Below are 21,222 nucleotides of genomic sequence, written 5' to 3'. Positions count from 1 at the left end.
TCTTTGCCTCAGCACAGTAGGGTTTTGGCAGGAATGAAAGCAGAGTGGTATCTGGCCACTGAAAGCTGCAGTTGAGCAGAATCTACAGACAAGACCTTTGTCCTCTATCCATACAGTGCTAGGCTTTGTAGGGAACCAATCCACTCTACCACATGCCCTCTCCTGTACAGAGCATATGGGATGACTACCTCAGAAACGAACCACCCATGGGCACACCACAGCATTTGTCTCTTCTGCAGCTAGGTGGCAACAAGAACAGAGGTAGGAGACCAACTGCCATTTCATCTTCGGGCTGGTCCAACACCCTCACTTACTCTCTCAGTAAGGAGGCCACATGCAGGAGGACATCACCTCAGAACATTCACTTCATTGGATCCCAGAAGGCACAATGAGATGCATAGTTGGTTACTGCCAACTCACTTTTATCCAAAACTGAGGTAAAGCTGCCCCACACCACCAGAGACGGATTTGTCCCAGCCACTTAACATCACCATCTTGACAGGAGAAGGCAAGCTGCACAGATGCCTGTGCCTCAACCACTGCAATAGGACCTTTATAAGCTCAACATCAGCAGCAGCTTCAGCTAGTACAATGGGCTGTAAATTGGGAAGAGATGTAGGAGAACAACAACCTGGTCTGCCATCTTTGTGGAATGCCTCTGCTTCTGCCGTGGAATTACTGCAGAGGACGAGGGCAGAAAGTTGCAGGGGGATGGGGGATAAACAGCAGTAAGTGGCACAACTATGCCCAGCAGAGCTCATCTGTCAGAGACCTGACTCCTACCTCATGAGACCCCCCACACTCCTCACTGGACCGGCTGCAGACCCCACTTACAAAGAGGTGTATTTCCTCACACCCATTAACAACTCCAAAGAGAAGCCCAAAAGAAATCTTATTTCTGCTACTAACAGATACAGATGTTTTCACTAAATCAATGCAACCACAGAGAAATACATTTCCCAGAATTTTCCAACTCACACAACCATGCTGAATTTGTTGGGTGGTTTCTTTTTTATATCACTGTTCTAACACACACTTTTTACAGGAGAACTTTTACTCAAAACAAGCCTTTAAAACACGTTACCATTTCGCTTACAGAAGTATAATAGCCCTGAGCCTAAAATAGTCTCAATGCTAGCTGTGGAGTCATCCACAAGAATATGGGAACCAGTTTGTTTTTGTTTTTTTTTTTTTTTAATGGAAACAATTTAATTATTGTTCTAGTGAAATACAGATTGTAGCTTAATCCATAGCAGGAATATGGAATCATTAAAGTTCCCAGAGACAAAAATTCTGGAAGCTGTGGAAATTACGGAATTAGGACACAGTCTGTATGTCATGTTGTATGGCTGAAGACCACCTCTCTAGTCTCATTCTTCCCATCGTCCATCCCACTCCTCTCTCCAACATTCCTGATCCCCTTCTTTCTCACCTGCACCACGTTACCACTGCCTTGCCAGGAAACCTTCTAGGTCCTATCCATAGCAAAAGTGGTGACAGAGAGCCAAACTAGAGGTGATGAGGGGTCCCATCAGGTGCTCTGGCTGTGTCTAAGCATCTTCTGGGAGGCACGGCAGTGCACCAGAGAAATGCTGCAAATAGCAGGCTGGACAAGCTCTGTGTTGCGGACCAACATACACCATCCCTGAGACACTAGTGCACAGCCTGGCAGCAAATGACACCACAGAAGGCACAGGTTTTGGGAAATATACTATGTAGGTGCTATATAGGAGGAACCAGAGAGATGTCGCAGGACTGTATTTGGCACCATGGACTTAATGAATATAAGAAGGCACTTTAATGACTGACGGGATGTTGGACAAGAGGCAGTGAATGCCACAAAACAGAGGAGAGTGAGGAATACGGTGCAGTGTGGGATGGAGGGTCTCACAGCTACCGTGTTAATACATGGTCCTACAAGGTATAGCTGAAATCCTATTTGCCCCTTTAAGTATTTGCAGGGGAGGTGGGGAAGGAGGGGCGAGGAGAAGATGGGCCATAGATGGAGAAGGTCTCTGCACTGTCAGTACTTGATATAACAACAATAAAGCCCCTCCTGCATGACACTCTCGCCATATTCCCAGATACAAAATATTCACGACACACCAAGTGCATTTACTGCCTAAGTGTTCAAAACTAGCTATACTGTGTCACATCAGTGTCCTAGGTTGCCGGTCAGACTCGTCTTCTGGGACTCAGATGTTACTACCATCAGCAGTGTAGTATCATATTGTATGATACTGCTTAAAGTGAAGCAACATTTCACTTCTTACCGAGGGGTATGTCCTTTGGCAGGTTTCACCCCACCCCTCACATCTCCTTGCTCCAATTTTCCAAGAGGCAGACACATGAAATTAAACTTACCAAGAGGCAGCTCCCTATCACTGTACTTTTCTAGCTCACCTAACGTTGTTATTACTATACTATAAAGTAATTCACAACTAAATTTAAAAACAATTTTCACAACAGGACCAGACATAGGAGCACTCCTGGACAATTTAATGAGCCATTCCCCTTACAAAGTCTTGTAATTTCAATTGTAATGTTAATGTGTTCACAGTAACACAAGGTTTACATCAGCACCATCACATGATGAAACTTCAAGGTGTCAAAAATTCAAAGCTGCCTGAATGAGGAAATGTTTGTTTCACAGCGAGTTAACCTCAGTAAAATACAGCCACCTGTATTTCCACCTATATTATCTTTTGCCTACTGACACTTCAAAGCAATGCTTCTTCAGTTCATTATTCTCAAGCATTTAACAATTTCTCTGTCTACATGGCATCCCTGATTTCTCATGTATAGTCAAATTTTCCTCATACTGAGTTTTTTCTATGCCGTTATCCATTCTTTTTTTTTTAAAAAAAAAAAAGAACAATGTTACTTTCAAAGCTTGTTTTAGCAATACACATTTTTCTTTCTAAGTTAACTTTTATCATTAGGGTTGGCTTTCATACAAAACAAATTAATCAATTTTTAAAAAAAAAAAAAAAAAGCACCATTCCCATGCCAGTCTCAGTTAAGCACAAATTCAACAGCTGAAAGGACAGGAATTGTAAGGAAAGGCAACCCTTACAAGAGGCAAAACCAGGCAGATACCTCCTAAAAACTGACAAGCCACCCATGGAGAAAACGTCTGTTAACCCAGTGGCTGATCCACCTTGTAAGGACCATATTTCTCCCTCATCCCAAATACTACTCCTCCCAATTTCAGTTATATCAAACTTCACATCAGCCACATCTACAGCTGTTCAGTAACCAAGTGGAAGGATTCTCTAAATTGGATTTTAAATAAGCCTAAATAGTTAACACTTGTGAAAGTGATAAACTAACCATTTAACAGCCCTGCTTCTAAGAGACTATTAGGTGGACAATCTCCCTTTAAGGCTTTGAGTTCTGTATTTGCAAAACAAATGCATGAAGCGATGAAAATCCCATAAATGGTTTGCATTCTTAATGTCTGACACAATTTAGTCCTTGGGGAGCGCACTACATGTGTACGTGTGTGTATGTGGGAGATTGCATGCAATCTTTTACAATGAGGCCCTGATCCTGAACCTGTTACATTACTTTAAGCACCAAAAATAAACTACAGTTCTGCTGCCATATTAAAAGCAGTCACCTACTAACTTTTGCATCACTGTGATAGGTTTGTGTTCCTGTTTCCCAGCAAATCCAGTTGCTCCTCCTCACTCTTGGTTGCTCTTTTTATAACTAAATAAACAAACAAACAAACCCCACAGATACTTCCTATACACTTATGTTGATGATCCAGAGCATATTGCAGTTTCCTGAACATAGACCCAAGTACATAATCACAAAGATATGGCTATTTAGTTGGACACTAACAACAGGAGATACCTGTTAACAATAAAATCATACAGAACTCCTCAGTGTAATGCCCCTAGCCTGAGTTATGAAGACATGTGAGAGAAACTGCAAGAGCAGGGGAGGGATGACTGCACTTACTCTTAACACACTAGTTAATCACAAAGAATGAACTCGATCCAGAAGTCTCTGAAACAAGTAAAAAACAGGCTAGAAACAAACAGATGCAAATACTGTCTTAAAAACAGAGGGTGAAATCATTTTTGCACCTGTTTTTTAAATCCAATATGCTCCCTTCCCTGATTTCTATTTCTAGGGTCACCTAGACATTCATTTCTTCTTTTTCTTCTACTTACTGCTCCTCTTTCAAATAAGTATTAAGTTTTTAAAAAAATCAAGCATCTGGTGCTCAGAGATTTTATGTTGTCCGCTACCAGCCATTACAAACTTCAGTGGTTTTTTTGCAAATCAGTACAAAGAGTAAAAATAATAAGAAGTAGTAAATGCAAGGTTTCATGTGAAACCGAGTGCCTTATGTAGCTCTGTGACTAACATTATACTTGAAGAGAAGAATGGGGTAGAAAAAAGTTATATTTCATGAACACAGTAAAATTCTCAAAGCTTTGCTGGTCCTTGCAATACAGATTTGGAAGAAGTCTAGCCAATTTATTCTAACAAATACTTACCTTGTCTTCAACATAACTTTCCAGAGCAAAGCTGAAATATGACATGCTCTCCTCCTGATCTTTCAAAGGAGTTATAACTACCTTAATCACAGAATGGACTTACTAGAGCCATTAATTGAAAACATGTAAAAGGTTACAAAATTCCTTCAAAAAAAAAAATCACAATTTTTTTTCTCTCCCCTCTTTCCTTTTCCCATCTTTAAAAATTGCATAATTTTAGTAAAAGCGCCATCTGATGGGTATAAAGACTGTATGAAACTGAAAGGCATGGAAACTTAGAAGAAGCAGTTTGCCCGCTAATAAAAAGATACTACATTTGATCCAGAAATAAGCTTTATTCAAATACAGTTATTTGTTTGTTTTGACCAACCTAAAGCTGCCTGAGCAGCCCCCCTTCCTGGACGCATACTTTATCTCAAGTATTTCAGAGCCTTATTTCCAATCTACCTAAAGAGATCAAATACCCTCTTCAAGCTAGAACTTATTTCCACTCTGCTTGGACTTCTGCGAGTTGATCTGCTGCATGGTCAGTACTGTGTAGCAGTCTCCAGCTAGTGATCAAATTTTCAAACTTCCACATCATGAGAAATTGCTCACTATGCCCAAGGATGTATTTGGAAATGTAAATTCAGAAGTCACACTTCGGTGTGCTACTTTGTAAGGGGGGAGAGAACTCGCAACCAGGTTGATCCTCCTCAGCCCCTGAGAGTACTCCTATTTGTTAACTACCCAGCGATGGACTTTTAAGACGGTGATTTATGGGAGCCTCTTTGATCACTGTTCATCTTTGTTCTTCACTTACAGGCACTGTAGCGACCTTATTTACACCCAAGTTAATCATTAGGTCTTACAGAGGGTGGGGAACAGTGAGGGAAGGTAAGGGGTGGGGAGAGGGAGGGAAAGGAGGGTTTCTTTTCTAAATTAAAGGCATTAGTGATTTTTCAGAAGTTATCGAAACAGCAGCAAAGAAACAGTATCTCACACAGATACTCTCTCTTTATGCAGACTTGGCTTCACATGCCCAAATCGAGACTGCTACTGAAAGGATGGCGCCATCCCCATGTGCTCTCTACCAAAACTTCCAGAAAATCCACCAACCCCAGCAGTGCGCTCTGCACAAGTCATGGAGACCTGTAAGCAGAAAGCTGTGAAGTACCAACATATTTCCAAACTGTCACCACAGAGGCTACCAGGCACTCCTGTCTTCTGCTTACCATTAGCTGGAAAAGAATGAGGGCTCCCCACCCAAGGACAATGCAATTCATCAAAACATTTGCCACTCTTTGCCACTTGTATAAGCATCTTCTTTACTGAGGAAAAAAGTCCAAAATCCTCTGAAAACTGTTCTAAAACAGCCAGGAGACACTGAGGCTGCTCCTACCCAAGTAAGGCCAACATGACAAAATACCACCTGGGAAAGAAGATCATGTAACAGGAAAATACCAGGAATAAAGGGAAATAGAGCCACAAGAGGAAAGATGAGGCAAAATTACTATTGAAAATTTCCATTTGAGAAATTCACCCAACAGAGTCCATTTAACTGACCTATAAACAGACACACTGCTTCAACTACAGTACACACACAGATTTTTTGCATTATTTTCCTATCTTAGTGTTTATTTCAAATTGACAGAAGTAGCAGTATCTCAAAAGCAAGCAATCCACAGAACAGCATTACGGGAGTATAATAAACAAGGTAACATAGAAGTCGTCTTATCCCCAACTTACTCTCTCTAGACATCCCATCCTGCTCACGTGAAATAAGACAGACATTCCTTTCACCCCCAATATTTTCAATTCTAGTAGATATAAAACTGTCATCAACTTCTTGCTCTGCAGACCCTAAACTTCAACTACTGTTGCCCCCTCTCATGCACACACACTAGTCCTGCTGAAAGATGCTGGAATGAGAGCTATAGAAACCAAAAACATGCATTTACTTGCAGACCAGAGCTGACAGCAGCAGCTCACACCCTCTTCCTAGAGGGGGAACCGTCCGGGCCTGGGGACCTTCAGGACAGAGGTGACAGGCCAGACCCCCACCCAGCCGCACTCTCCATCTCCCTGCCAAAACCTCCAGCAAAGGAAACCTTTAGAGACGACTGCATAGCAAAACTCCCTGGCAAAGCAACAACTCAACTTAAAAAACAACCAACCCATTCCACTCAGAGACAAAAATCAAAACTTCAGCCCACTTTATCCAGAGCTGGACTTCCATCAGCCCATACATCCCATCACCAACCTCTGCCCATCTGGTTTACTATTGCTAACAACTCCTTCATAACAGCATGGATAAATACTCTTCCAAAGGAATAAAATGGAAGTAAGTACGAGCACAAAATCCAATCACATGCAATATTAATATTAATCACAGAAATTACACACTGACTACAGGCAACACAAAAGCACTGTGCCCTTTGAAGCACACTTCCTAAGGTGCTGCCTCCACGGCTTGTCAACTTTAATAGGTTAGGCCCCTTCTGTGAGGAAAACAGGTCAACTTCTTTACAGTAAAAGTAATTTTTATACTACTTATCAAGTAAAAAGAAAAAAAAAAAAGGCCTTTGCTGGCCTTAAAAATAAATACTCTCCTTCAACAGGTCAAGCACAAAGTAATTTTATTTTCTAAAAGCAGTAACAGTACACTCTACATTACTTGTTTGTGTCCCTAGCACATGAAGCCTGTGTGCCTGATAACTTTATGTGGTTAATACGGCGCAACAACCCCCGACCCTAGGGCCTTCATCTCAAACATGCAATTAAGAGCTTGCCTTTTAAAAGTTTCAAGGGTTTTGTGGTTGAAGGAGTAGTTCATTAGTCACAAGAGCTCCTTTTCTTGAACTCTGGTAATTAACACTCTGATGCCTGTTCCCACAGTGGAAACAAGAGGGAACATTGCAAAACTGCCTGCCTTTTGGTTCCCAAGAAGAAATGGGGTGATCCCTTTAATTTGGTTTGGCTGCCTTCTCACACCACCATGTGGAACTGTTTTGGCTGATTGCAGCAAGGTCCATTACTCACATCTGCCTCTCCTTTGTGTATGCACCCTCGCGAACACTGTGATTACTGTAACACCCATGAGCTAGTCAGGGAGCAGTTTGCTGTAAGGCAACAGCCGATGTAGTTGCCAGATAGCCAGCCTTTTAGATGACAACCTCCTACACTGTTACGAAACATTTATGACTAGCACCTTACAATCTCACAGTCACCAGGGAGGCATAAGTACAGGCACACGAGAATCACCAGCCATCAGCACCTGCTAATCACATTAATATGTCATAGCAAGCTGAATGACATTAACAGAAAAATGCTGATGGTGCATACTTCTTTCCATCATGAACAGATCCCCAGGAGTCACTACTGGATTCTCCTAGAAGACGCTGTCATTACTTGGATGCATACATTACTTCATGTTAAAAATCCCCACAACATTTACATCAGGAATTCTAGCTTCTTAAAAGTTATTATTTGCATTATTTTATGCAGCACATCAGAGTCCCTTCCATGAGCCAGGTCACACAAAGAGCCTCAAGACCAAAGAACAAAAATCCCAACCTCTGTCCATAGGGAGCTTGAAACAGAGAGAGGAACATAAGACAAGGAATGACAATCCATCCCGTTGGACAGGTGACCATTTCACTGCGCTAGCCATCGCCCTTCACCTCCAAAGGGCTGGGAAGGTTGATGCCATCACAGCTGACAGCTTTGAGGAGAGCTTCATAGCAGTGTGAAAAGGATCAGAAAGCTTAAAGGTGTTCAGGTAAAGTAGCCATTGGGTTCCCAACAACGGGTGAGGGAAGATGTGCAGAGCAAGGCTAGGAGAAGGCCTGGCCACAAAGATCTCTGAGAGCAAAAGCAGCCAGCATACATTTGAAAGAATAAAGGGGGCAGCAGAGAGGGGGGAAGAAAAGATTGATACAGTTAGCACACCTAAAAAACAACACAAAACTTTGCAGCAGCAAAACAGGCTGATAATGTTGTCCCAGTGACAGGAGAGACCTGCCTTGAGGCACCCAATACAACAGGTATTTTAAAGCATATCACTGAAGCATCTCAGTTTCCTTTGAACAGACTATGTCAAAAAGCAAGGTTTATCAACTGATTAGTCAATCACCAAATCTCTCAGCTTCCCTGTATTTTTATAATTGCTTTAAACATCTAAAGCAATTGCTTCAAACAATTAGCTGCCTGACAACATTTTCATTATTCCATGCTATTTCATTACAGCCCTAGTTAGGTGTGCAGTGATGATGCTACTTCCTAAAATAGCAGAGACCTCATCAGAGTTCAAGTGCAACACCCCAACTGTAAGAAAGCCAAAGGCATCTAAGATCACAGTGGCAAAGCTGACTGAGGGCTCTGTCTGAATCATACACAAGTCCAAAATTCCACCAACCTGAGCAGGAGCCCTACCTCCTTCCCAGATATAAAGCGGAGCAGAGGAGGGCAGGAAAGAGCCCTATATCTATCTCAGCCACTCCATGTGACATACTCATAAAGTATTTTTTGTGATTATGAAGAGGCAAGAGCATGAGCAGATATTCCACCCTCTTAGTAGGGTGGTGACAAGGTATTTCTGACCGTCTGCTGAAGCTCCAAACAAGTCTTCCTGATACTTCTACGGCACAGCAAAGCACCATCAGATATTTGTAGGGAAGTCAGTCAATTTGATTGATAGCTACTTGCTTCTTTCTCACAGCATTTCAGCTAAATTGGGTTTTGTTTGGTTTGGGATTTTTTTTGGAAAGATCTGTTACAGAAAACAACTTTATTGGTGCAGCTTCTAAGGAGTGCATAATTCCTAGGTGCCAGAAGCATCTCCAGGGAGGGCCCTTGCATATATGGCTCACAAAGCTGCTAGGGGGATACTGCTGGCAGAATGAAAATAGTTTAAATCTTAATAGAAAAGTAGTTTTCAAAAGTTAACAGATTTTCGAGAACACTCAATGACAGGGAGGAATATTAAAGAGCAAAATATATTTCAGTAAAGCCACAAGAGATAATTAAATAAGTTTCCAACTATCATTTCAACACACTCTTAACCCTTGGAAAATTGAGGATGATACTGAACAATAAAACTACATGCATTGTGCTCAATTATACATGGGTTAGAAACCACACAGTCTATTCAGTATTCTGCAGCAACCAAGCCATGTTAATTTGAGCAAAACCTGTAAGCACACAAACAAGCTGACAATCTGGGAAATGAGTACTTCTGTGAATGACAGCTCAACAACAGTCTCCAGGCATGCCTAGCACAGGACTGACTCTACTGGTAGCTGGAATTCCTCTCCAAATATACTGCCCTAAGAAACCAGTACTAACCTTACTACACTAAAAGCTGACACACAGTGTTGCTAGTGGTACTAGGACCACATCCCAGTGTCCAATTGTCAATTGCCTTGTTTCAAGAGACAATTTTATACACTAAAGATGCTCCCTAGCTTGGAACCTAGGCACTGTGATGTGGTCTAAGAAAACAAAATATTAAACAGCTTCCCAAAACAATCAACACTAACTACTTCACCAAAGGTTTGGTTCCAGCAACATCAATGGAAAACATAATTTTCCAACTGGTTTCTCATCCTGGGTAACACCATAAGATAGGAGGGTTTCTGCTGTAAAAAGAATCCAAAGTAGCCCCAGAAGGCTGCTCCAAGTGTTTGTAATTATACCACAAAGATCTAAAAAGTATCAGCTACCCTGATTCAGTTACAATTGTTAGATGCTGCCTTTTCATGCAATAACATGTGGTGCTGCTCAACTTTCTACGTAGCTTTACAAGGTAGTCCACCGATTAAAGACACTGCACTGGAGCTAGACAAAGTAGAAAGGACAGGAGAGGTAATTTGTTATCACACCTGCAACTGTTATTACTTTCTGCAATATTTTAAGAACACTGTGTTAAAATATACCAAATTTTTCATCAGACACTGAATAGCATGAGATATAATTACAGCTCTCCCACACAGAGATCACACTGATTACATTCAACAACTCTTTTGTACATAAGATGCCTATTAACAAGTAGTATTCCAACAACCCTAAATGCAGCCATGCTCTATTTTCTTAAACAAGCATACACATAATTTTTAAATGAGCATGCCCCCTCATTTGTTGTTATGACTTCCTGCACCCCGGCAGCTCTCAGGTGTTATCGATGGAGAAAGGAGGATCCAGAAACTACAACATTGAACAAGGGCCTGCAAGTTTTGTTTCTTTGCTGCAGACATCATGGGATGGACCTGGTTGGAGACTGACATGCTTGAACTCCCAGGATACTCAACAGAGACCTGTTCAGTACTCGATGGAGCCCAGAGCGTGATTCAACTCGCCCTGAAACAGACACTGAGCACAAGATCTGCTGAGCCACTCTCTAGGCTCCAGTGACTGTAACAGGAGTATAAACATCTAAATTAATCATGCCTCAATCCTGATTTGAATGCCACCCACTGTATAACCAGAGGCAAATCACTTTCTTTCACCATATGCTCCACAATGCAGAGCCATAAATGGACCCTTGAAATAGTCCAAACAGACATTTCAGGAGTTTATAAGCAATATAAGTGCATGAGGGGATGAAAGTAGCCAAGACAATCGTGCTAATGCTGTTTCTACTACATACATAACCTACTTCAGGTTAGTTAGACCTGCACTGTGTAAGGTAGGTACACCCCAAATTCCTCACAATGTTAACTCCCTATCTTTAAAATGAAAATAACAGCAAATTCCTACTGATAGAGGTGCTGAAAGAATAAAATAAAGACTGCGAAGCACCAGGGACACTGTGATAATGATGCATTAAGGTTAAATCAAGACAAGAATTGCATAAGGCACCAATGAACACTTAATTAGCCCCCAGAGACTTTGTTTTTCAAGGCTCTACTCCAGTAATCTTCTCTTGATACTTTTAAAATCTGAATAAAAGTACCACAACTAGCCAGAATCCTACCAGCCAGCATCAGTCTGGTACACATACTCTAAGAAAGTAGTAAGCAGCAAAACATTTAAGAAGCATGAAACTATCATAAGAGCAACCATAAAAATAGATCCCCCACTACTGAGAGCCCCCAGTGCCAGCAAGTACCTGCTATGGAAGCACAGCATCCACCTCAGTCCATTTTAATGCTGCAGCTTCAGCACTGCTGCATCACACCCACACTTACCCTCCCAAATAAGCAATGAATCTCATTCTCAGTCAGATGCCAATATTGCATGTTCCTCCAAGATTACCATTAAATCCTAATCATAACTAAGGGCAAACCATGTTAACTTTTATTTCATGCATGTGTAACACGTGTTATTGTGAGATACAACCAAAACCAGCAAGAAATAAAAATGTTTTGGCAGGTTTGATTTCCAAGTTCTTGTTTCAATCACATATGGATTTATTTATCTAGTGTTATTGTCTGAAGTAGTGTGAAGAATGTATAGTTAGAGAAAAGATGAAGGATTGTTTTTAAATACAAGGAAATAACTATGACGCTTTTATGTTTACACAGGGATTATATTTCACAAGAGGTATAATATTCCATCCTCTGGTGAGTACAGCCTAAGTCCAAATACTACATGGGATACTACAGATTTTAAAGAAAAAAGAAACACAAGCACACAGAATTTATAGCATATTTATCTTTTGTCTCCTCTTTCTTCCAAAGTTTCCATTACAGCTTGCGTTAGGAATGCCAACAATTACTAAGTTTTATGTTTTGTCATAATCCTTTTAAAATTCTGTTCGGTGAAGCTAACAGAATACAAACAGCAAGAATCCTGCACCTTGCGAAGGATGGGCAAGTGAAGCAGTGAATACACATCACCACTAGAACTATTCCAGGAAAAACAAAAGCAAAAAAAAAAAAAAAAAAACCACCACCAAAAAAAAACCCCACACACACTCATGTCAGAGTAGGTATCTGCACTTCACTGGGTTCCCACTTTTCCTCTACAATACTCTCTGGGTACAGCTCCATCCCCTGGTCCCTGCACATGTTTTTCAGTCCACATTCTTCAGGCATGTCTGAACTTGTTCTCATAGCCCTCCCCTTCCTCAGGGGAAGTCCTACATAGGAGGGGAAAAAAAAAGTCTTCATCCCTTCTTGTTCCCTTCTCCCTCCCCACCCCCATAGCCATGCACACGTCTTCTCAGCAGTGCAGTGCTAAGATACCTGCTCAGGTACAGTGTTCTGCCTCCTGCAGCAGTGGGATAGCAACCAACTCAAAATTAAATTTTCGAGGCACTGAAGTTAGGATATTGCTGTTCCGATGAAAGAGAGTGGTAGATTTTCATTCTTCTATTTACATGTCCACCTGTCACCAAAGGGTCGCCTTTTGGCTATCACAGCAAGGACACAGCTCTTCCACAATGCTAGTTAAGGAGGAGGAAAAAAGTACTGCCAAGACCTGCAGCTCAGCACAAAGCATCTTTGGAACAGGCAATAGCAATAATATCACAACAGAAGGCAGAAATCCTTTCTTATTAGATAAGGGTCTTTTACAAACTACAAAAGCTAGAAAGCCCAACAGAAGCCCTTAACCAGTCTGCCTCACCAGCCCACTAGAGACGTAACATACCCAAAAGAGGCAGTACTTTGAGTCCTTCCCTTCTGTTCTGGCTAGGAAAGCCTTTGTACCAGACAAGATATCTTTTATTTAATGACAAAATGGGCATATTGCAGAGCTTTTCATAAAGCATTCACCCAGCCAACTGCATTCCAGTAATACAAGACTCTGTGAGATAAGGAAAGATATTAATGATAAAAGGATGGCGACCTAAGCAACATTAATTTTGCACACACAAGACAGAGACATCAGGATCATTAGCCTAGAAGCGTGTACCAACACTTGCTTTAGCAGAAGTCTTAGCCCTTGATGAGCACCAATTAAGTTTTAAATGGAGTTCTTTCCTTTGATCAAGGAGCAAGATAAGATCACATTTATGCCACAGAGCTTTGATTGCAACAGCACACCAGACTCTTTGCTTATCTACACCTAACTACTAGTATAAGAAACAGTCCAAAAAACTAAAGGGATTTTGTCATTACAGTGACAAAGAACTGTCTTCCTGTAAAAGGGTATCAGAGAAGCACATACAAGAAGCTACGTGAACTCAGCGCTGATGCAATATTATAACTTAATTCAGCCAGATACCGAATGCATGTCTGTAGACCAAAGTTACAGAGATCAGTGATTTGATCTCACCAAATCAAACACAGATGCTTGGTTTTGTCCAGCATATGTGACGTTTGATGAAAATTAGCTACATTTCATAATATCATAAATAACTATTTTAATAGGTAATGAATATTTCAAGCCAGTGAAACAGATCAGGCTGATTCAGTGTACCTCCCACAGATCCTCCAAGCTGTGAAATGTTATTGCTTGTACTCTGAAAGATGGGGGCAGGCATATGGAAACCCACAGGCAATTTCCTCCTGCAAAGGAAGCATGGCCCAGGGATCTGAATGACAGCCTCGGACTCTGAAGTCATCTCACGCTGGTAATGAGAGCCCAAATGACAAAAGGACTGTATACCCTGCCTAACATCAGATGGAGATTCACAGTCAAACAGCATTTTTATTTGAATTTCCTATCTCTTACTGCAGCCCTGTGGACAAACATGCTAAAATCTATGAGCAATCCTGTGACCACAAGAAGCTGGGTCCTGAATAACTACCATAAATACGTCAGAGGTTGCTACAGAGGCCCCAGCTCCATTAACTCCTGTCCACTCTTCCTTTCCTCTCCCCAAGTTAGCCTTGAAAAAGTCAGTACCTCACTACCTGCTCTGTTTTAACAGGACTTATATATTTGGGGTATGTGGAAGATAGAGCAAGGAGACACTGCAGAAACACCATCCCTCTAGGGAGGCGAGACCTGACTGTGCAACGTTGTTAGGAAAATGCAAGGTACAAATTAAGACCAATATCATCGCTTTTATGGAAAAAACGCAATGGTAATCAACTTTTTCCACTTAATTCACAGAAGCACTGTTTGGACTTATTCATTAACATACCTTCTGTGTGAAGCTTCCCTGTGAGTGAAAATCTTGTCCTAAGATGATGCAGCAAACCAAAAACTGAGCAGTCTCGCCACCTTTTCTGCAATCCCCAACTGTCACTAGTCATCGTCTGTTTGACGTGCCTGGAAGGAGCTCATCTGTTAGACCATGACTTAAACCAGGCAATCCAGAAGTTTAGATTTAAGAAATCAAAAGGAAAGAAGAAACACCGCCCAAAAAACCCACATATTTTTGAATACTTGCTGACAGGCTGTATGCATGCATCACTCATAACTGCAATTCATCTAGTAGCATGTGTTGGATAACAGCCTTTTGTCAGGATCTTTTACTTAAGAAAATAAAACATCATGACAAATTTCAACATGCATTTTATTCAGTGCCCTGTACTTTGTCTTCCCTTAGCTCTTGCAGTGTGCTAGACAGTGTACAAACAGAGAGGCATGATCCTTGGCCAAGAGGATTTACATGCTGAAAACATGGGGTCCCAGGCAGAAGCGCAAGGAATGAACACATAACAAGAGTTATGAAAATCTGACACACACACATCATTTTATCAAAAATGAGGACAGAAGTCTCTAACCACAGATACAAATGACTTCCTGTCATCCCAGGAAAAGCTTTAAAGAAAGAAGGAAAAAAAGCAACTGACCCACTGGCCAATCTCTGCACCGTCTACTGAGCAGTTAGAAGAAACTTCTCTTAATACCTTACATCACTAGTCGGTTAACACTGAGGAAGCATCTTCGTTCTTAACACTACTACCTATGTTTAGGTACTACCTAAATATACCTAAAATTCATTGTTAGAGTTTCACTACATTCCTCTACAAAGGTTACAATCAACTTTCCACTAACGCCCGTTGTGATTTTAGCATTTAAAATGTTGCTTTTCCAGACATTATGCTGACAGCATTCAACTTTTAGACTTTCTGATGTTTGGTCAAAATAGTTTGAACAGCAACTTAATGGCAAATAAACAGAGCTGACTGTGAACATGAAAAGATCAGAAGAAAAAAACAAAAAAAAAAATCCCAGAACCCACAAGCAGCTTAAGAAAGCGCAACACAGCAAAAACCATGAAAATGTGATCTAAACACATGAACACAGAGGCCAGCTTTGGTTTATTTTTTTCATACACGTTCATTGATCTTAGCAACAATGAATGAATAATTTTAAGACTGCAGTCGTACAAACTTGTTGTGCAACTTTTTACTTTGTTTCAACCCACAAATAACTATAAATAAATGTATTTAGCATATTCACCTTTTGCTAGTAAAACATTATGGGCTAGCTATATTCAGAATTTCAGCTGAGATCTGCAAAGAGTGGTTATTCAATGTCATTTTCTGATCTATTTAACAAATACCCTATACAAGTATTTTTTAAGTAACCAAGTAAGCAGAGGAAAGAGATTCTTCTGCAGCCCCAGTTATGGGCAGCTCTCTACTCTTCCTCACTGAAAGCAAAATACTCTGTCTTAAAAAATAACCAGGGGTTTCTTAGATTTTCCCAAATAATTTGAACACAACAGCGTTCACTTGAGAGTACCTAAAAAGGAAAGAAAGGCTAAAAAATAACTCCAGTACTATGCGCTAGCCTTAATTGTTTCTAAAATCCAGCTATGGTTTGCCGCTCCCAGCACACACAGTTAACATGACTGACCTTGTTGAAATCTCTCTGGGTAAGCAAGATAGCCCTAAAAAAAGAACACCAGGCCCTCACGATTAATTGCTAACTATTAATAAATTTGCATATTTCTCCCTCTTCTCCCAGGCATACCTATAAATAAATATAGCTGCCTGAAAGCTTTACCAGGAATGGCAGTCAGTGTATTTCACTATATAACAGGAATAAGTGATATCCAGGAACTACTGAGGAAGTGAATAACCGAACCTGGAGTGCAATGAAGAGACCAAAGCAGACGCGTGATCCCCAGCTAGCTGAGTCTACAGCTACAGCGACAAAAGCCAAATTGTAATGGAGCCTCACAACAACAGAGGCTTCTAACCACAAACGCGTCAAACTGTCTTTACCGTGTAAAATTTGGCTTCAAGTCACAACTCACATAAGTATGTGAGGCCTGGGGGCAGGGGGAAGAGAGAGATCAGGCTATAGCAAACAAAGAGGAGGCACATGTTCTCTAATAAGACGGTGACAATTCTCACACAGGAGGCTCCATCCCACACGCAGCTTTCCTTCCTCTCCTGTCTTTTGAGGAATGACCTTAGCTGTGGGGTTTTCAGTAGCCGGAGGCTTCTGAGACTAGAGAAAGTTTCTCCACATGATCAGATCACCCTCCTTCCTTCAAACTGTTGCTATGCCAGTAAAATTATGCCACTTTTGTGCTGGAGATTTCTCCATGTGCATAGCCCAAAGGAACTAAGCAGGTTCTTGCCCATCTCTGGACCCAGGATAGCCCAGAAAACTGCAAGCCCACAATCAAACAAATACCAGCAGTGTACTGCAGATGTGCTACAACTTCCATGGCCATACACCTGTCCCACAATAACCTGAATAACCTCAGGAATCCTTCCTGAGGAGCTCCGGGGGAATTCAGTCTCGCAAGCACACGAGGGAGTGCTGTGAGATACAGGTGAGGACTTTGAGCTCGTAAGCATCTTAGCCTGCACAGAAGCAAGACCACAGGTCAACCACAACACCATCCACATGTTAGTTTATACCCCAACAAGGATCAGCTCAAAGAAAAAATAAACAAACAAACAAAAAAAAACTTCTCAGTATAGTCAGGAAGACAGTGCAGGCTATATCATTCAAAGACCATAAACTCCATGTCAGCCCAGCCACAAGTCAAATTAGCACCGCATCCTAGCCAAAGAACTACTTTTTCATTGCTGAATATGGACCCTAAATACTATTTGAATTTGTGTCACACTGTAAGAGAAACCTATAACTACACCATCACTGCTTCCAGACAGAAATCGAGAAGGTGCTTATAAAAATATCAGATAGTGTTCAAACACTGATGTTGCAGCTAAAAAGTTATCACATCCTTGGTCAAAGTTTGAGAAATGCTTCACCTACACAGAAGATTGCTACTGAGTAAAAGCACAACTATTCCTCAGCAGTTTTGGTTTAACTGGACGAACTCTTATTAGCTACATAGTCTGCTACTGTCAGTACAGCGCACTCTGCCAGAAAAAACACCCTTGTTTGCAAAAAATAGCAGCATTCTAGTCTGAATTAGCAAGAGAAGACAAGCAACTGTGTTTTGTATCAGCTGTTGTTGGTAACAATGAACAGAGCACTTTTTATTTAAAACCCAACTACAAAAATCTAAAAATATTCATGTTCAGCTTACTTATTCTTGATAGCATTTATCTGGAATTTAAAATAGAACCTATTTACAGTATTTACCTAGGAGTGAACAGCTCAAAATCACAGAACAAAACTCTTCAGGATAAGAGTTACCTTGTTAAAAAAAGTTAGTTCAAAAGCCACTTTAAAAAAAAAAAAGGAAAAAAAAAAGCAAGTTCACGAAAAGCAAATAAGCTAACTGTCCAGCAGTGGTCATACAGCTTACTTTTGGACTTTGCTTTTTGGGGTTTGTTTCATGGAACAGGGGAAAGTTTCCATGCTTCTTTTGGTTTGGAAAAGTTATTTTTAAAAAAAAAAAAAAAAATCACTTTATAGGTGTTTGATTGTAAAAAGATTTGGAAGGGGGGAAAAAAAAAAAAAAGGTTCCTGGAGAAATACTCTCAGTTTTACATTGAACATTAAAATGGACTAAATCAGACCACTTATTTCCACTACTCTCTACATTTTTCCAAGATGTTTTTATCGTTGTATGATAAGCCTGCATCATTATCTGCAAAACCGATCTCCCCACTGAGACCTGGCATCTCCCACCACAGTTATTTATGTCATTCTTCTAGAATACATCTCCATGGCACCACAGCACTAACTACAGGCAGCGGATATCATCAGCCAAATACTTTCTCCCAGAGCTTGACCAGTTCAGTGAAGGTCATGGTATCACCCTTTCTAGATGGCACGTGTAAGAAAACAAATGGCATAAGCTTCCCTCCAATCACTTGTTTTATAAAACTAACCTTGAGAATTAAATATAATATTCACAAGGTAACATACAGAATATTGGTCTTCGGTCAAACATGAAATCCAGTGGTTATGAACTACACAGTAAATAACCATTTCAGATTAAAAATAAACTATGAAACATTGTGCTAATAAGGCTGTTAGCTAGCTATTAAAGTGTCAATTTTAATATGCAAAGATGAAAGCATAACCATAAAGAAAAATTTTCCACATCTCATTCCTTTATTACAGTCTTGTCATGCAGGGAGTGACATAAAATGACGCTGTGCACCAAAGAGGTCGAAAGCTTACCTAGAAACTGAAAAACAACAGCAGACACAAAAGTCACCAGCAGTCTTTAATTTATTCCTTTGCATTTCAAAGGACACGTGTTTGCATTAGTCAGAAGATCCACCTCCCAACTACAGCCAGCCCTCAAATTATTCTGCATAACACTAATTGAGGGTCCAGCTAAAGAGTTACCTGTTCAAGGAACCTGCGCGTAAAATAAATTATGCAAGAAAGCAAGCCAAGCATGCTTAAGTATAATAAAGCCTTTTAAAATGATTAGCAGGTTTACTCTTTAATCTGGCAAGGTAACAAACTTTCAGCGCCCAAGAGAAAAAACACAATGAAGGAAAAGCATTATATAAATACTCCACATGCCAAAGCAAAAGGCTTATTTCATTGGAACAATGCACTCCTGTTTAAACCAATACCAATCAGAAAAAAGAGATCTTTCTTTTACATGTTAACACATAACTTCACAGTACGGTTGTACAGAATCCTCTTCTCACAAAGGCTGCTTGGACGGTCCCTCACTGGCACTGGCCCCTTCATGCACATGTTCACGCTCAGGAGGGCTGGGAGTATCCATCTCGCACTGTATGAAAACATGAGCCTGCTTTCCAAATTTGCCTCAGTCTTGAGCCGAACTACTGCCAAGGGCTGACCACAGGCACGCAGTCTAATCAGCATTATGGTCCTGAGACAGAGGAGTAATGGCTGCTATACGCAAATGCCGCTTCTAATCCAGGGAAACTTTCACCTCTGAAAGCATTCCTAATTTCACATCAACTTCAACTCCAGCAAAGCCTGCGAAAACACTTTATGTAATAAAAAACGATCACACTAAAATGTAGTCCTACAAGAAAACAGAAGTACATTTCATAAGTCATAAACCCCTCCCCTAACACATAGCTATTTCCCTTTTGATTTATTCCGAGTAGAGCAGGAACTGCGACAGCAATATCCCAAATCGGCATTCAGAAAGCACTCTCAGAGTCCAACCTGATTTGACAAAACTGAAGTTCAACCTGCCTTCGAAGAAAAACCCGAAGACACCCAACACTGCGGAGGTCCCTCACGGCAGGATCGGGGCACTTCGTGGGTACAGCCCACGACCCAGCGCCCGCTTCGTCCCCACCTTCTCTCTCCCACCAGAGAGCTTCCCGGAGCTGGCAGCCGGCTTCCCAAACGCCTCCTGCACACATCAGTCCCGCCGGGGCTCTCCGCAGCTATCTCAGCACCGTGAGCCCACCTCGAAGCAGAGCAGGGAGTTTAGGTAGGCGGGAGAGGGAGAGAAACAAGCATACGCGCCAGAGGTGAGGGGTGGGAGGGATGGACGGACGACAGACGAAGGGGCCGCTATTCAACTCTCCGACCGGGAGTCCAGCGTTTTAATCACCGTCAAGCAGGATTAAGAGTTCTTGCTTACTTGAGCTAGTTTACAAAGTTTTTGCTTAACTTACAACACTGCAGTTTTTTCCACCAGTGAGCGGCTTTTGCCTGAAAAGCTGGAAATTAACTTACTACATCTGCCTGAAGGAGAACAGTTACTCTATGCAAGCAGACCGGCCAGCACGACCACAGAGGAGACCCCATTGCAAATACATGTACCCCGAGCCAGCCCGGTGCAAAGCTCACCTCACCCCTTCCCCACGTCCAAAAAAAACCCTAAAACCTACAAGTGCACTAACAGGTAAGGAGACAAGCCAGGAGGGAGCGGTAAGCCGCCAACTCCCAAGCACCACACCGCGGGGGGCTCAGCCGGCGGGGCGGCCGGGGAGCCGGGGCCGGGGCTGGCACCGCCGCGCTGGCAAAGGCGCCCGGCGGCGGCCCCGCTCGCCCCACCGGCCATGCGGCCGCCCCGCCGGGAGCGCGACTCCCAGCCCAACACTGAAAAGCTCCCGCGGCCCGAAGCGGGCCGGGCCGGCGCCCTCTTACCCTTAGTCCAGTCCACCACTTGCTTCGGGCTCCACCTGGTCACCGGCTCCATGGCGGGCTCAACCCCCGCCAAGCACCAGCCCGCCGCGGGTAGACCGCAGACGCTCTCCTCCGGACGCCAACTCGTCCCCTCCTCAGGCTCCCATCCCGGCAGCGCCGAGCCGGGCCGTCCCCTCCTCGGCCTGGCTCCTCCCGCCGGCCGCGGCCGGGCCCGCCCCGCTGCCGCTCCGCCCCCAGGTGCTGTACCCCGGCGGGCCGGGCCCGGGCCCAGCCGTTAACGGCCGGTTCCGCCCCGCAGCGACCGGCCGTTAACGGCTGGGCCCGGGCCCGGCGCCGTGCTTGGAAAAGGTCCGAAGAGAAGCTTTGACTCCCTTGGGTATAGCTCTGGGGGGAAAGGACGCTCTGAAGCAGC

At 42.3% G+C, this 21,222-nt stretch overlaps 1 protein-coding gene across 1 annotated transcript in view; it reads right to left on the bottom strand.

Annotated features, from left to right (window-relative positions):
• Positions 1 to 20,983, bottom strand: part of CNKSR3 (CNKSR family member 3) — a 59,457-nt gene extending 38,474 nt beyond the window's left edge. Inside the window, exon 1 of the mRNA XM_075146119.1 lies at positions 20,811 to 20,983. Within this exon, the coding sequence (XP_075002220.1) occupies positions 20,811 to 20,862 (52 nt within the window). The 5' untranslated portion in view covers positions 20,863 to 20,983. The remainder of the gene's footprint in view (positions 1 to 20,810) is intronic.
• Positions 20,984 to 21,222: the final 239 nt, after the last annotated feature.

This window comes from Calonectris borealis, chromosome 3 (genome assembly GCF_964195595.1).
Source record: "Calonectris borealis chromosome 3, bCalBor7.hap1.2, whole genome shotgun sequence".
Lineage (NCBI taxonomy): Eukaryota > Metazoa > Chordata > Aves > Procellariiformes > Procellariidae > Calonectris > Calonectris borealis.
Note: the sequence above shows the minus strand (reverse complement) of the source record. Positions and strands in the feature narration are given on the sequence as shown.